This window comes from Pseudomyrmex gracilis, unplaced genomic scaffold, assembly GCF_002006095.1.
Source record: "Pseudomyrmex gracilis isolate BER0280 unplaced genomic scaffold, ASM200609v1 scaffold_36, whole genome shotgun sequence".
Classification (NCBI taxonomy): Eukaryota; Metazoa; Arthropoda; class Insecta; order Hymenoptera; family Formicidae; genus Pseudomyrmex; species Pseudomyrmex gracilis.
Genome location: NW_018020620.1, coordinates 202,040 through 217,280, shown reverse-complemented (window position 1 = coordinate 217,280; position 15,241 = coordinate 202,040). Strand labels below are relative to the sequence as shown.

Genomic DNA, 15,241 nt, shown 5'->3' with positions numbered 1-15,241 from the left:
AACTTTTTCAAGTTATTTAAACGTTATTTTTCAAAATTCCACAAACCTCCGTACGTATCAATCCTCCTCACGCGGCAACAGATTGATTGGTCGATGTTCCTTCGAAAAAAACGGCGTTCGCAGGATCTAAAACTCGGAAATTCAACACGCACACGAATACACGTCTCTCCTCGCGCTTTTCTCGGGCGCGCACTTTACTTCGAAGCGCACAACTCGAATAAAAACGTACACGTAATTATATGTAAAACAAAAAAACTCGTTAACTCTTCGAAACTCTTAAATTTTTCAACGCGCACACGAATACGGTTGTTCCGCATCTTGCCGCTTTCACGACGCGCACCGCCGCTTCGGAGCCACAAGCGAGACTTGCGCCGCCATCTTTTATCCGCGTACTGTCACCGACACGTCACGCGTAACCGCGTTCGATAACGTCGACGCGTTTTACAACTCTACCGTCGATAAGAGCAATAATTTCAAGAACTGTTATATCATCGGTCGGCAATTATAAAAACTGACTTATCGACAATACCGGCCGGGGCGGCTCGGAGCGCCACCTCGTTACGTCGCGCGTCCTCTTACGGCGCGATTCTGTGAATCATTCGCGTGTCGCGTTATCAAAACGAATAAATCGGCGAAAACTTCCACACACACCTGATGCAACCGTCAGACGTTTGAGGTGAGATATACATCGAAATACATTCACAATTCTCACGAGACGTTTTTTTTTTTTTTTATCTTTCGCCGACAAACCGAATTTCTATCTACAATCGCGCTCCGAGTTGCGTCATCCTGCGTAATACACGAGAAAAACACGAGCGCATTATATAGTGAGTATACTCAACTGTTATTACCCTGTATCAATGCGAAACGATTTTCTTTTTCTGAAACGCCATTAAAAAAAAAAAAAAAATGTTATCGCGAAACATATCACAATCTGTCCGCGCGCGTCGGCCGTTTGCGATCGTCGTTCGATCGAAAATCGCGGATCTTTACACCACGTGGCCGCCCGGACGCGCGGCCATGTTTGGAAAAACGGAGAAACGTCGGAAACGGATAATAACTGCGGTTTTTGCAAGCAACGAGGAGAGTTTTTTCGTATCCGATATTATAGTTTTTCAAATACAGGACGCGTGTGTGCGATTAATATATGTATATTATTACGATAAAGTGAAGAATACAACGCCGCGCGGTATGGATTTTAAGGCTCCTCGATACTTCGCAATCTAAGGATTTTATGACGTCAGAAATGAGGAAAATTGCCCAAGTATCGTGCATTTTTCGCAAGAGTGTGTTTACGCACAAACGCGTTTGGAATCAAACTCGGCTAAAATTATATCGAACGGTTTTTCTTTTTCCGATTCAACGCGAAAAAATCACGTCGTGATTTTTGACAAAAGCTTCGTATTTTCCAAATTTATAAATTTATTTCCCAATTTTGCCGTCTTGATTTTGCGTCGACTGTTAAATAACAAAAACATCGCGTTTGATATATTCTGCAATCGCGTCTTGTCGATTTCACGCGCGTGTGTGTCACAGAAGTATTTTTTATTCCCAAATAAAACAACTCGCAAAACTTTTGGGCGATTTTTCTTTTGACTTTCCTCGATTCTGACGTCGATAAAATCGAAAAACGACCGCGAGATATATTTGAGGAGCCAGAAGAAGTCTCGAGAGTTTGAATTTAGCGCTCCGCGTGCCAGCGCGAACGGCACAGTCTCACAGCGCGGGGGACAACGTGATTCAATTTGCGCATCGCGTCGCGCATGCGCGTTACGACCGCGGTGCGTTCGCGCAGTCGCGGCGAGGGTAGTTTGCGAATTGGACTTAAGGATTACGACGTTGCAGCTCGAACAAACGAATCCGATTGGGCGTCGTGTCCTTACGAGATTCACATCCGGTTACGAGAGCCGCAAGTATTGGTCGATTGCAGTCGTCGGTTGCGCGCGACGGCAACAGCCACACAGCAGCGAGAAGTTGGTCGTGTCTCCCTGTTATATTGATAAATAGCTTGCGTCGCGTTGCTCGTGCGACTGTCCGTGAGCGGCGAGAGAGAGCAGCCCCCGACGTGATATATATCTGGGCGCGTGATTGTGCGTGAATCGACGATTTGCATCGTCGCGTGGACGCTGTTTCTCGAACGTGTCGTCGTCGTGTCGTGTGCGTGTGTGTGCGCGCCTCTGTTCCTGACGGAAGAAAGAGAAGTGCGCTGTGTCCGCCGACTCTGTGCACACGTACGACGTACCGTGACGACAGTTACGTGAGAAGAGAGAGAGAGAGAGAAGGAAAAAGAAAGAGATAGACGCAGACGGTGAGGAAGAAAGAGAAAGAGAGAGAGAGAGAGAGAACGCGCGCGCGCGCGCGCGCGTCGCCTCGCGCACAAACCGAGATCGGCGGTGGACGAGAGCAGCCGAGCGCGGACGGCGACGACGGGGGATTATCGTACGTTTTTGGGTGTGACGGACGTGTCTACGTTACGGAGTGCGCACTTACGGAACCGGCGAATCGCACGGAGTGGCTGTTGCGTCGAGACGGCTCCTGGAAGGGCCAGGCCCAGGCGAGCATTGTTCGCGAGAGCCCGCGGCGCTATCCCACGAGAGAGCATGCCGAGCCCGGCCACGAAGAGGTGAGAGCGAGCGAGATAGAGATAAGAAGGGAGCGTGTGTGCGAGTGAGAGAGAGCGAGCGAACGAACGAGTGAGCGAACGCGCGCGCGAGAGAGAGGGAGGGAGAGAGAGAAAGAGATCGCGCGCGCGCGCGCGAGCAAGCATGGAGAAAAGAGAGGGAGAGACACACAGAGAGACGGGCAAGAAAGGAACGAGAGTGGTGCGTTGTAACCCGTGAATCCGAGGGAAGCTACTCTACCTTCGAGGCTGTTTTTTGCTCCGCCATTTGTACGACGACAACGCGAGTAACCGAACGCGAAACCGACGCACACAACCGTCGCGGCGGCGGCGGCGGCGACGGCGGCAAACGGAGTAGAGTACAGGAAAACGGTCGTTCATTTTTTCCCCCTTCACACGTAATACACACACACACACGTACGTTCGACGGGGAACGCGGGCGTGTTCCTTGCATGTATGTATGTATGTGCGTACTCGGCGTCTTCGCGCGACGAAAGTATCGTGTGCCGCTTCGCCTGCGTGTCGTGCGTGTGTGCGTGCGTGTATGTGTCCTGCTCTGTATGTGTGTGTGTGTGTGTGTGTGCATACGGATTTGTGTGTGTGTGTGTACTTCGGGTGCTCGATGCGGCAGTACCGCGCTCGATACTGCCGCCGCCCGGACCGAGTGCGAAATGCGATGACGATCCCGTAGAATAGTGGCCGATTCCGAGTTGAGTGAGAGAGAGTACAAGTGTGCGTCCCTTACCGCGGGAAATACATATTCCACGCGACACACACGCACACGCACACACCTGGCTCGCGCGCGGCAACGCGAGAAATCGCGCTTGTGGTGTGTTTTACTTGATCGCGCGAGTTCTCTCGTGCGGACAACGGAGAGCAGCAACGGCTGTTTTGTTCATTGTGTTCACGGCTCCCGGAGAGAGAGAGAGAGAGAGAGAGGAATTTGTTCTTTCTTGTGTACACATTCCGTCTATAGCGCGCGGCGCGTTCTCTCGTCGACGTTCATGCGTGTTTCTTCTTCTCACACAGTATACCGCCGCCGCCCGAAATGAACGCCGCCGGTCCGTTGTCCTCCCCGGCATTGATCTCCGTTTATAGAGGGAGATTCCTTCCGATTCTTCAACTTTTCTTCACGACGATCGCTCTATCGCCGTGTAACAGTAATATAATATAAATATATATATATATATATAATAAATCAAGAGTGCGCGCGCGTGGTGTAACGTTAATCTAACGAGAATCGTGTGTGCGTGCGCGTACAATATCGCCGGGTCGGTCGGAGAAAATCGTCGGTCTCGTTGTATCAGCGCGGCGAACGTATTCCGTCTTTTGTACGTTCGACGAAATTTGTGGAGCGCGCGGCGCGTTATGCAATAGAAAACGGAGACGCGGATCCGCGACGAGACAGTCTCGCGAGAAGAGAAGCGCACCACAACTCGCTTCTCTCGTTCCTTCCGTCTCGTCTGTTTTTATTCATCGCCGCGCTCTCTGTTCTTCTCCCCGTCTCGTTTCGCACAAGCCGCGGTTGTCGTCGTCGTCGTCGTCGCCGCCGCCGCCGCCGCTGCCGCCGCCGCGAGCGTATCACGTGGTAATGCGTCAGAGACCGTGTGCTGCTGCTTAAACTTCACCTGTGTGGTCACGGAGACGCGTCGCGTAACGGTGTGTGCATGTGTGTATATACTGTTGTACATATATATATATATATATNTNTNTNTATATNTNTATATATATATATATATATATCGTCGTATCCGCCGCGCGGCGTCATAATTATACAGCACGTCTCGCCGCGCGCACTCGCGCCGAGACCGGAAAGCGCGTGTTCCCCGCACAAGCGAAAGAAGAGAAGATTCGCACACCCTCGGGAATCTGCTCTGATCCCACCCTACGTGTTTTTGCTCTTCCCTTCTGACATTTTCTTTACGCTCCCGCTGCTCTGGCTCTGGCTCTCTTTCTCTTTTTTTCTCTTTTTCTCTCTCTCTCTCTTTCTCCGCCTCTTCTCTGTATTCCCGGCATTCCCGGCCAAGTTTTCTCTCTCTTTCCTCTCTTTTCTCTTTCTCTTCCCTCTCTCCCTTCCTTTCTTCCTTCCAAACCTCTTTTTCAGGATGTACTCGCTCCCGGTTCTCATCCCAGTTTGCGGTTTTCTCCGCTGAAATTACTGATGTCTCTCTTTCTCTCTCTCTCTCCCACCTCCCTTCCTTCCTCTCTCTCTCTGTCTCGGTCAACAATACGCATGATTGCCCCAACGCGAAGAAATATATATCGTCCGACTTCCGGCGCGATTGCACATGTACTTTGCGTTACGCTTTTTTCTCGTCGTTACTTATTGCAGCGCACGATTTTTGCGGTATATTTTCTCTAAAAAAAAAAACAAAACGAAGATTTTACTCGCAATATGCTCAACTTGGTTTTGCGCGCGCGCGTGTGTGTGTGTGTGTGTGACCCAACGCTGTGAATAATACAATTTATATCTGTAGTAGTGTTTCGACGTTATATAAACAATATAAATGTTCAATTAAACGTTAAAGATGAAGCGTGTGTTGGAATTGATGTAATATAGAAAAAAAAACGCTTCGATAACACAGAAAGAGGAATTTTATTTCGATAAAAAGTACGCAATTTTTTTTACCAGTTGGTTTTCGTTTGCGACTCGAAATGTGTTTCTCTCTCGAAGCAAAAAAAAAGAAACACGCGTTGATTAATATTTTATTTTATTTTATTTTTTTGTTGTAACTGAAACACCGAATTTATATGCGAGAATTCAATGTTTCTCGGAGAGAGAGAGAAACCGTATCGTCTGCGCTCTCTCTCTCATTTGTTTTCGACACCCTGTGCCGCGCTGATTTTTCTTTTTTTTTTTTTTGTTCTATTATTTCTCGAGCGAATCGCGCGCGCGTTCGCACATTTGCAGCACACGATATATTACGATCCGATTACACGTGTGTATTGCGCAATATTATTCAACTTGGAACACCGTAAACTACCGTTGTAATTCTCCGAGCAGTGATTTTTCCTTAAAATTTCGAGGCAGATTGTCGAGAGTTCGAGTTGCTTGTTTATATATTTTTTTTTTTAATACAAAAGCCAAACGGTGAGAATGGAAATTTATTATCTCGCGCAAGTTTCATTTGTTTTTGGCAACTGGTCAAATGGATCATCAAATGATTTTCGTTACGCATTGTGTAATATTAGACGACTCACTTGTGTGATAATTAACACGTAAGGCTTAAGGCTTAAGTTTACCGGGTTTAGCGATACACACGATTGATACTAAGAAAGATAAGATAAGAACATTTGGAAAGTGAAGCACCACCGGAGCGCAATGTTATTAACATATACCGGGGACAAGAGAACGTGACGACAAAATCACTTTTTTTTTTTTTTTTTTTTTTTCTTCACGCGTGCAGATTGTATTCGACGGAAATTTACATTTAACCTCGAGATAACCGTTCGAAAGAAATTTCAAAAAGAACGTTTCTCTCCGAGAGACGAGAACAAGAATTTACTCCGGGGACGAAACGAAGTATTTCTCGAATATATAAAACCGTATATATATATATATATATATTCGCGCGCGCGAAACAAAACCGCTTCTTTTTTTCTCGATTGAAAGCGCGTCGCGGATCTGCCGCGTTCTCGAGATACGCGAGTACTCGACCGTGAAATGCTTTCGTATAGAATTAAATTGATAATCGCTAATTTCGTAGCTTTCCCTGTGCGCGCGCGCGCGCGCGTCTGTTTTGGGAGAGACCGCGAGATCGTTTGGTTTGGGCGCAACACTCTCTCCTCCAGTTGTCATCTTTATTTTCTTTTTTTTCAGGACACTCTCACGGAAGAAAAACGATACGCCGAACGCGGCGACGCGGCGTCAGACGACTCCGACGGTCTCGATGCGCTCGTTGGTGGAAACGTTTTAACACAGCATCGGGTTCTTCGTCGTTAAACTAGAACGGGATCGCGGTGGAGACAAAAAAAAAAAGAAAAACCTGTGCGTTGCGCGAATTATATATCGCGGGCGCAAAGTCCGGCGGCAATATAATTCTCTCTCTCTCTCTCTCTCTCTCTCTGGGAAGTAGCCTCGTTTTTCGCAAGACGAATTGTAACAACATTGCTGCGAGGACCAACGAGTATCCGTCATCGTCGTCCGGCGGACGTTCATGTCGCGGAAGAGCACATCGTGATACACGTTTGTGACGAGACATCAAGTATGCTACGTTGCTACAAACGTGGACGCGAAGTGAGTTTAGTCCGCACACATATATTACATATATATGTGTACATATATACACACACACACATATATATATATATATATTTACTATCACGCCGTTTCACGCTAATGTATTTCGCATATTTATACTTTCACACAACGTGCTTCTTCGCGCGGCGCGTTCATAGTTTATCACCGCGCAGCTTTAAAAACGCTGTGTGATTTTGCGTAACGGCATAGATAACCCCGTTTCAGCAATGATTAAAGGGCTTTGGTGAATCTATTCCCGACAAAAGCTTTTTCTCGATTCTCTTTTGAAGAAAATTGCCAACTTGCGTTCACGTGTTGAGCAATAACACGTTTTGTTTCTCGATCGACGACTTTTCTTTAACGGAATTTGAAATATTTTTTGTTCTCGCATCATTGCATCGTTTGTTTTTTTTTTTTTAATTTCATTTTTTAATTTTTTTTATGTGTGTGTGTGCGCTTGTGAAGTTTGCGCAACAACAAAGTGTGAGCGCACGATGTGTAACATTTGTGATATTTTTTCTTTGCAGGTGCGCAATTTCGTCTTGTGATAAACGATGGAAGTGAATGAACAGTAACATGAGAGAGACTGTGGAAACGACGTAACTCTTTATGTGGCCATGGAGGATGGCAGGCCAGTGATAAACTATTTACTAGAATAAGAAACGATAACAGAAATTAACGATAAGAAAAAAATAGTCAAGTGAAAACAGTCAACGGTAAAGGAGGCAGGACAAGAACCGTAGTAATGGATGAATGGGAGTGAGCGCGGCGCACGGGAAGCGCAGGAGCGGCGGGCGCGCACTTTGCGGCACGTCGTGGGAGCCTCTGGATGTGGAGGCCGCGACACTGGCAGCGTCGGTGGCAGTGATGGCCCCTGCTCTGACGGAAGGTGGTCCTCAAAAGCATGAAAACGTGCTCCCTACTTTACCAGCGCCCGCCAGCGGATTTCTGTCCGGCGAGCAGGCCACGCAGGTCTGCCAGAATCGTGAGATATTAACAAAGTTTGTGGTTCCAGCTAACGTACAGCCATCAAAGATCGACGAGCAGTATTTGTGCGGTGTCTCGAAGGACCTGATACGCGATGTTATTAACTCGAAATACGCTAATGACTTCGACTTGCTATCCGCGTTTGCCGATGTGCCCGACCTGATTGACTCGACAAACGGTGCGGCGAGCTTGCAACAGCAAGCGGCGGCGGCAGCGTCGGCGTCGGCGGCGTCGGCGGCGGCGGCGACGACGGAAAAGCAAAAGGACTTTGAGCGACCGGTCGCGCTGCCGGACGCCGGTAACGCTGAGAGGAAGGTGATCGATATTATAATGAACGACCCATCTATGGGTGATCAAACTAACAACATGGGTTTCTTGAAATCGAGCGAGGACTTGTCCCTAGTGGCTACCGAGACTGAAACGGGAGACAATAAGAATCTAGACGTTGATCAGATCATGGCCTTTGGTCCCGATATCACAGCTGAGCAATGCAGTATGGCGAATGTCGCCGATATCGGGCATAACGTGGAGGAGATATTACAGGTCATTAATTCGATTGAGGGCGCTGATAACGCCGGTAACATTGCCGCTGAGAGCGGCGAATCTGTGCAAGGTAACGTCGACAATGTGTCGGAGATGTTTCCCATCCCCGAGGAGGGATTCGCGTCCTTCGAACGGGATTTACTCGACGTTGACGTGATGAGTCTTTGCAATGAAAATATGAATATTACGGTTGACACGGTGGACCAACAGCAAAAGTCGAACAGTTTGAAATTACAACAGGACATTGTCGCGCAGAAACAATTCGAGATCGAGAGGAGATGCGCTTTTTTATTGAGAAGACTGAGAAAGCTCCAGGCGAGAGTGGTCGGCAGACACGTGGCTGAGGAGAATACCGGTGTTATCGAGCTGGCCCATCACGGAGTGAAAAAATATCTCTTACAAGAGTTGGTCAATATCGGCTCCAAGTCCAATGTGAGAAACTTTCCTGAGATTAGTGGCAGTTTGCATTCGTTTCTTAAAAAAATTGAGAAAATATGTGTTGCCCAGACTAACAGTGTTAATCGTCAAAGAGTGTGTTGTCGTTACTTCGGTGGAGGGTCGCGTGATAACGCGAATAGCGGTACGTCCGGCAATAACGGCAATCGCCAGCCGGTGTTCGGTACTCCTCAGATTAAATTAAATAGTGAAGAAGTGGAAAGTGTGGCCGGATCTTTGTCTACGCAGTTACATGTTGTGGAATCGAATCTGGACTCGGATTGTACAGCGTCAAGTAGTGGTGGGGAAAGTTGCGACGAGATGCAGACTTTTAACAATCCGCATCAACAACCTTTACCTATGTAAGTTACATTTCAACAGCAGAGATTTATTACTTTTAACATTTATTGTCGAACGTTGAATATATTTACATACTTTACCTTTTATCGGTTTTCCAGCGATATTTTATTTACTGCTTCTTTGTTTTTTTTTCTTCTTTTTTTTTTTTAAGAACACTAAATTAAAAGTTAATTTTAAGAAAGAAGGTAAAAACGTTTTTGTTTGATTTACTAAGATAGCAAACAATCATCTTGTGCGTGACAATAAGTAAGAATAACAAATCAGTAATTGAACTTTAATCGTTTAATTAAAGTTCAATTACTGATTTTTTTATTCTTACTTCAACGATTTTTTCAAGTTTAATTGTTTTTTGCAATATTCTCTCGAGGTTTGCGAAACAAGAAATTGTTATTCGTTATTTCAAATAGATTATTTTTATTCTGGATGGTCATTTTCTGTGATAGATGTGACAATTATTGTGTCTCAAAATTGAAGAATTGCGTTCTCAATTCCAAAACCTGATTTGACAGTTTTTTTTTCACAATTTGAACTTTTGATACAAAGTTTGCAACTCTTATTATTTATTCAACAAACAGAACAAAAAAAAAAAAAAGCACATGTTATTGCAGTCGAAGAAAACAGACCGAATGTGTGTATACATGTGTGTGTGTTATGGCTCGGTTCTGAATTCTTTAATGCTTATTTACAAAACGTTTTTGCAAAACGTTTCTCTTTTACAAAAAAGTTCTGTTTTTGAATAATCTCTTGTTCGCTATTTTTTTTTACGTTCAATATATTCAGATTTTATTCGGCAACATTTTGTGCTCTGTCGATGTGCGTTACGATAACGGTATTGTCGCCACGTGCGTTACATTTTAAAATAATTTGTGATAAGAACTAAAGTTAAAATAGTGTGTGATCTCATCTTTCCCTGAGCTCTTCCACGGTTTGTGTAAAAATTTCCACAGATAATATATATATAATATAGATTTATTTAGATAGAAGAGTGATCTGTGTTTTACAACGTATGTGTGGTATTTTTTCCTTACTTGTCAAATCAGTAGGCCAATCGTATTGTTACATTATTTGCACAGATCCAAAAGAGCGGCATGGAGATATGCACAGGATCGTGCGGGTGTAGCATCACGGTGGACCTGGCTGCAGGCACAAATATCAGATTTAGAATACAGAATAAGACAGCATAATGATCTGCAGCGTCATGTCAGGGCCTCAAAGGGCATGGTTGTTCTCGAAAATGCGGAAACTGTTAACGGATACAGTGGCGCTCTACCGGGTTCTACCGGGCGTTACAATTCGCCCGACGGTGAATTGCCAGCCAGTAGAACACGTCCGTTTGTTTGGAATTATTATAAAAAGCGAAAGCTCTATCAAGTGGACAGGCTACACGAGGTTTCGAAACGTGCAGCTAAAGCGTCAACAGTGAGATGCAATTGTGATCATGTGTTGCCCGCATGTGCTTTATGTACAGGAAGGCTTGATCCAATGCAGCCGCAAGAACCAATTGAACAACTTTCTGTACAGCAACGTGTAGCACTTGTTGATCCTTGTTTTCATCCGGTGTTGTCATTCCCTGATGGTATGCTTACTTAATAAAAATTAAAACAACATTTTTGTTTCTCAGAGTTTAGAACTTTTTTTTTAACGGTCGAGATGGAATTCGTGAATGTTGCCCGAGTCTTGCGCCAAATTTGCAAGACATCTAAGTAAATTTTTCTAGAAAATTTATTATAAATATAAGAAAATATTCTCCGACCCCGTATTACGTCACATATGTTATTCTCATTTCTCTTATTTTTTTTATAGAAATTGTATATGGAACTCACTTAGAAGCTATTATGAAATCGGTGGAGTGGCAGCAGAAAATGTTGAGAGGTAATGTGCGAGTTCCTCGAGTAAAAGATAAAGATAGCAACGAAAGAAGAAACAAAAAACTTCCTAATAGAACAAAATATACCGCGCGATTAAAGAAATCATCCTCAACCATTCTCACAGCAAGTATGTATTTATATAACTGTTTTTACACACACAATTTGTCGTATTTCTTAGAAAAAGATCGAATCATTGTGGATTGTGGTTTTTTTCCCCGAGTGGAACGTAACAGCAAAAAATTTTTTTTTCCGAAGCAGGGATCAAGAGAAAAATGTTGAAAAATGGCAAAAGAAACAGAATTACTCACGACAAAAATGTGCCTGGATTAAACAAGAAAAAATTATCGAAATTGCCAACTGAGGATGATGACGACATTAGTGCACTATCAAGTTCCAGCAAACACTCATCCCCAGTGCCTTCTCCATTGCAACATGTTACTGCCTCGGAGAAAAATACTGTTAAAGAGAAAAGTTCCAATTCACATGGGTAAGTTTGTGTTTAACATTTACGTATCTATGCTATTTGTCTTATTGTTAATAAGCTCGCTCGTCGATACGTAAAATCGAAGTTGATGACGGATCGCCTTCTTTTGATTGGATGAACTTTTGTCGTTCATTACGATTCGTTATTGTCACTTCATCATCATTGTCTCGAAGGAATTATTTGATTACAATAACAACCGTTTGATATTTCAGGCGTTTGCGACAGAATTCGTACGACATTGACAATATAGTCATCCCCTATAGCGTCGCCGCTTCAACTAGGCCTGAAAAATTACAATACAAAGAAATTTTAACACCAAAGTAAGATATTTCATTTTTACATACCTGAAAATTTAAAACTTTTACAGTTTTTTTTTAAAGTTTAAGTTAAATGTCAATTAATTGTTATATTTGATTGTTGTGTCACGATGAAATAACTTATTTCTTACTTTTAAAGATGGAGACTGTGCGAGGAACCGTTGAAAATGGAAATGAAGAACGGTGTGATGCACAAGCCTGATCAGGATAGTGATGTAAGTTTGCTTGACAAAAAAAGTTTGAGTACAAGATTTAAATGAAATAAAATTAAATAACACGATTTGTTTTATAATCGCGTTATCTCTCACTTGATTTGTGTATGTTTATCAGTTTGAAGATATATCAGATGAGACGATTGCTTTGAGGCATGAGCGCAGCGAACGCGAGGAGTATAAACGTTTCATGACGTACATGCCAAATCAGACGCGTATTCGTCATAATCGTCGTATTGACAGCAGAGCAGACAGTGGTGCGAACACGCCAGGTATGTCTATTTATCGTCTCGTATTTTAGTCGCAAAGTTTTGTCAACAGATTTTGACTTGTAAATAAATCTATATTAAATTTTATTATTTTTGTTCAATTTGTTTTTATCTCTTAATATTAAAAAAATATTCCTATTAGAACAAAATAGTTTCGTTTGAAAAGAAGATTTTGTTTCCTCAGATCCTATGTCGCCGCACGCGAGCAGTGACTTTGGTGGAGATATGATGTCACCTTTCACGTCTCCACCTGCCACTCCGTCTCAAGTGCAGGACACAGAGACCTCAGGTTTGGATTCGCACCGACCGTCTGCTTTACAAAATTCTTTACGACGTCGTACCATGTCCGCATTAAAATTAGGAAAAGACGATGCTGCAACGACTGCATTTGCCGAAGATGAAAACGAGGTATAACACACACATACACACACAATGTAATTGATTTATGATTTATTTAAATATTACAATAACAATATATATTTTTAAATTTTATGTACAGATTGTACCGTATGAGCCCAGAGTATTCCCATTATCTGAGGAAGCTTATGACAAAATGTTGGAAGTGATGCCGGATGGACACTGGCAAGCTTCGTCGACGTCTTTATGCTCCCGCGACGGTGACAAGGGCGATGATGTACGTAAATTTTACTTGTACTGATACCCTGAGTATTTAAGTGAGAAATCTTAATTATATTGAAATGTGAGTGTAGAGTGTAATGATTTATTAATACACTTTGAGCCAATTTTCATGGCTCCTCTCGAGGCTATCTCCGGGTAAGCAGTTGCCACTTGACGCTTCCTACTTATGTAACGTTAAATTTATTTTATTTTCCACGCATCTCACACATACACACACAGAGTTTAGCGAACGTTTTTTGTCAACTACACGATGAAAATACCTTCGTTAAGCCGATGCGATCGTTGTGTATTTTCCGTGCATTTGTATAGAAATATAAATCTCTTACACGAACTCTAGTTTTTGCTCCTTTGGTTCGCGTAAAGTATGCGAGCTTGCAACCTTTAAATAGAATGTTTTTTGCAAAGAGACCAAAGTTTTTGGGTATAGGTGATCGCGGCGATCGTCAGTGATGTGATGATTTTTTTTTTTTTTGTTTCTACGTTTCTAGGACGGAGATTTGGATTCGCCCGAATCGGACTCGACCGAATCGGCTTGTTGCGATATAGACGGCGAAGATCCCAATGATCCCGAATGGACAGTAGCTGACGATAGGGACACCGAAAAGGAGAGAATACGTCCGACGGCTAAGAGATAGGATATAAAACTTTTAATAAAAGTACAGTATGTTTACGTCGTCGTTACTAATATGCAGAAGCTACCTGTCAATTGTTATATATACCTGTCGGTCATGTAACATTGCACCTTAAGTTAATGGTATTACGAATCTGTAAAGTGTATTATAAATATAAATTTTATAACTTCATTCTGCTTAAATTAATGAAAAGAACCTTAATTAATTATTATTGCTCGTTCTTTTTTTTCTTTTTTTTTTTTTTTTTTTTTTTTTTTTTTTTTTTTTTTTTTTTTTTTTTTTTTTTTTTTTTTTAAATAATGCAGTTGTTTTTGGCCAAAGCATTAGAACTCCGAGCGTCATATATATACATACATATAATATATATATATATTTCGTTTAAGATGTATACTCGCATTACTGACTTTTCTGATCCGTTACAGATAGTGAGTAGTATGTTAACTCTGAAAGAGAGAGAAGAATGGAATCTCGTACAAAAAAAAAATAAAAAAATAAAAAAAAAAAGGATTGAGTGGTTTTGTACAAAAAACTGTATTTATGTTACATCATGATCAGCTCTTCACTTTAAAATAAAAGTGCCAACTGAAATGTTCTGTAGCACTGTGTACCTTCCAAATATAATTTTGTGCTTTTTTTTTTCTATTTTGTGAGGAATGGATAAATTACTACAGCCTGTGTGACTTTTTAGATAAATGTTAACACACTGCTTAAATGTATGTTAAATAATTTTATGGTTATGTGAAAACTTGTATTTAAACAAATCCCTGTATATATATATATATAATTGTTTGTCATTTATATAAAATTCTTGCACCTGATTTTGCAAGTGTTGTAATTTATGTAACAGTCAAAATCAGTTTAAGTATAATGTTATATAATAATAATACAAGAATTTTTTTTCTTTTTTTTTCTTTTTTTTTTAGCGTTAATAATTTTTATTTGTCATATGACCGAGTTGTGTCTTAAGATATTACTATTTACATTTTATACAGGTAAGAAGACATTTATAAAAAAAAAAAAAAAAAAAATTAAAATTATGTACGCAAGAGGTGTAAATTCATGTATTATAGAAAAATATTCTTGACATATATATAAACGTGTGCATTTGAATTAAATATAAGTAGGAACAGAAACTTGCTTGTCTTAAAACCATACTTTCAGTTTAAAATACTAATGCTCTGTATTTTGACTGTTATGTTCTTTATCATTGGTATTATAACCTGTGAACTTATAAAAAAAAAAAAAAAAATTCATTTGTTAATTTAAGCGTTCATACAAATACCGAAAGTCTTGTGTCACTGTGATTTCGCGATTTTCTCATAGTCTGTGATACTACATGTATTTTCTTTCGTATTAAAAAGTTTTATAACCAGGCAATTGTCTATGAATTCTTGAAAGTCATATGCGTTTCACTTTTGTACATCACTTTTACGAGATGCAAATAAAAAAAAAAAAAAGTGACAACAGAAATTGCTTTTTTCTTTTATTATTGCAAAATTGTTTTTCGAGTGCTATTAAATTTTGTTAGTAGTAAAACGAATACAAATCTGTGTTCAGAGCATCTCTCTGTTTTTAGAAACAAAAAATGTTAACAAATTTTAATTGCTTCTCTCTTGCTCTGTTGTGTCCAAATTT

General features: G+C 41.8%; 1 protein-coding gene across 1 annotated transcript; it reads left to right on the top strand.

Annotated features, from left to right (window-relative positions):
- Nucleotides 1–2,388: 2,388 nt before the first annotated feature.
- Nucleotides 2,389–14,855, top strand: LOC109852808 (KAT8 regulatory NSL complex subunit 1). Its single transcript, XM_020424307.1, has 12 exons — nucleotides 2,389–2,623; nucleotides 7,388–9,187; nucleotides 10,259–10,761; nucleotides 10,989–11,180; nucleotides 11,309–11,540; nucleotides 11,750–11,857; nucleotides 11,994–12,069; nucleotides 12,185–12,338; nucleotides 12,520–12,743; nucleotides 12,835–12,969; nucleotides 13,463–13,630; nucleotides 14,029–14,855. The coding sequence occupies exons 2-11, from the start codon at nucleotides 7,614–7,616 to the stop codon at nucleotides 13,607–13,609; spliced, it is 3,345 nt and encodes a 1,114-aa protein (XP_020279896.1). The 5' UTR covers nucleotides 2,389–2,623; nucleotides 7,388–7,613; the 3' UTR covers nucleotides 13,610–13,630; nucleotides 14,029–14,855.
- The last annotated feature ends 386 nt before the right edge of the window (nucleotides 14,856–15,241 follow it).

Excerpts from the sequence above, each read along its gene's own strand:
- LOC109852808 (XM_020424307.1), top strand. The coding sequence starts at position 7,614 with ATGGGAGTGAGCGCGGCGCACGGGAAGCGCAGGAGCGGCGGGCGCGCA. Across the intron at positions 12,744-12,834 it reads TTGCCGAAGATGAAAACGAG|ATTGTACCGTATGAGCCCAG; the intron begins GTATAACACACA and ends TTTTATGTACAG. Across the intron at positions 12,970-13,462 it reads ACGGTGACAAGGGCGATGAT|GACGGAGATTTGGATTCGCC; the intron begins GTACGTAAATTT and ends CTACGTTTCTAG.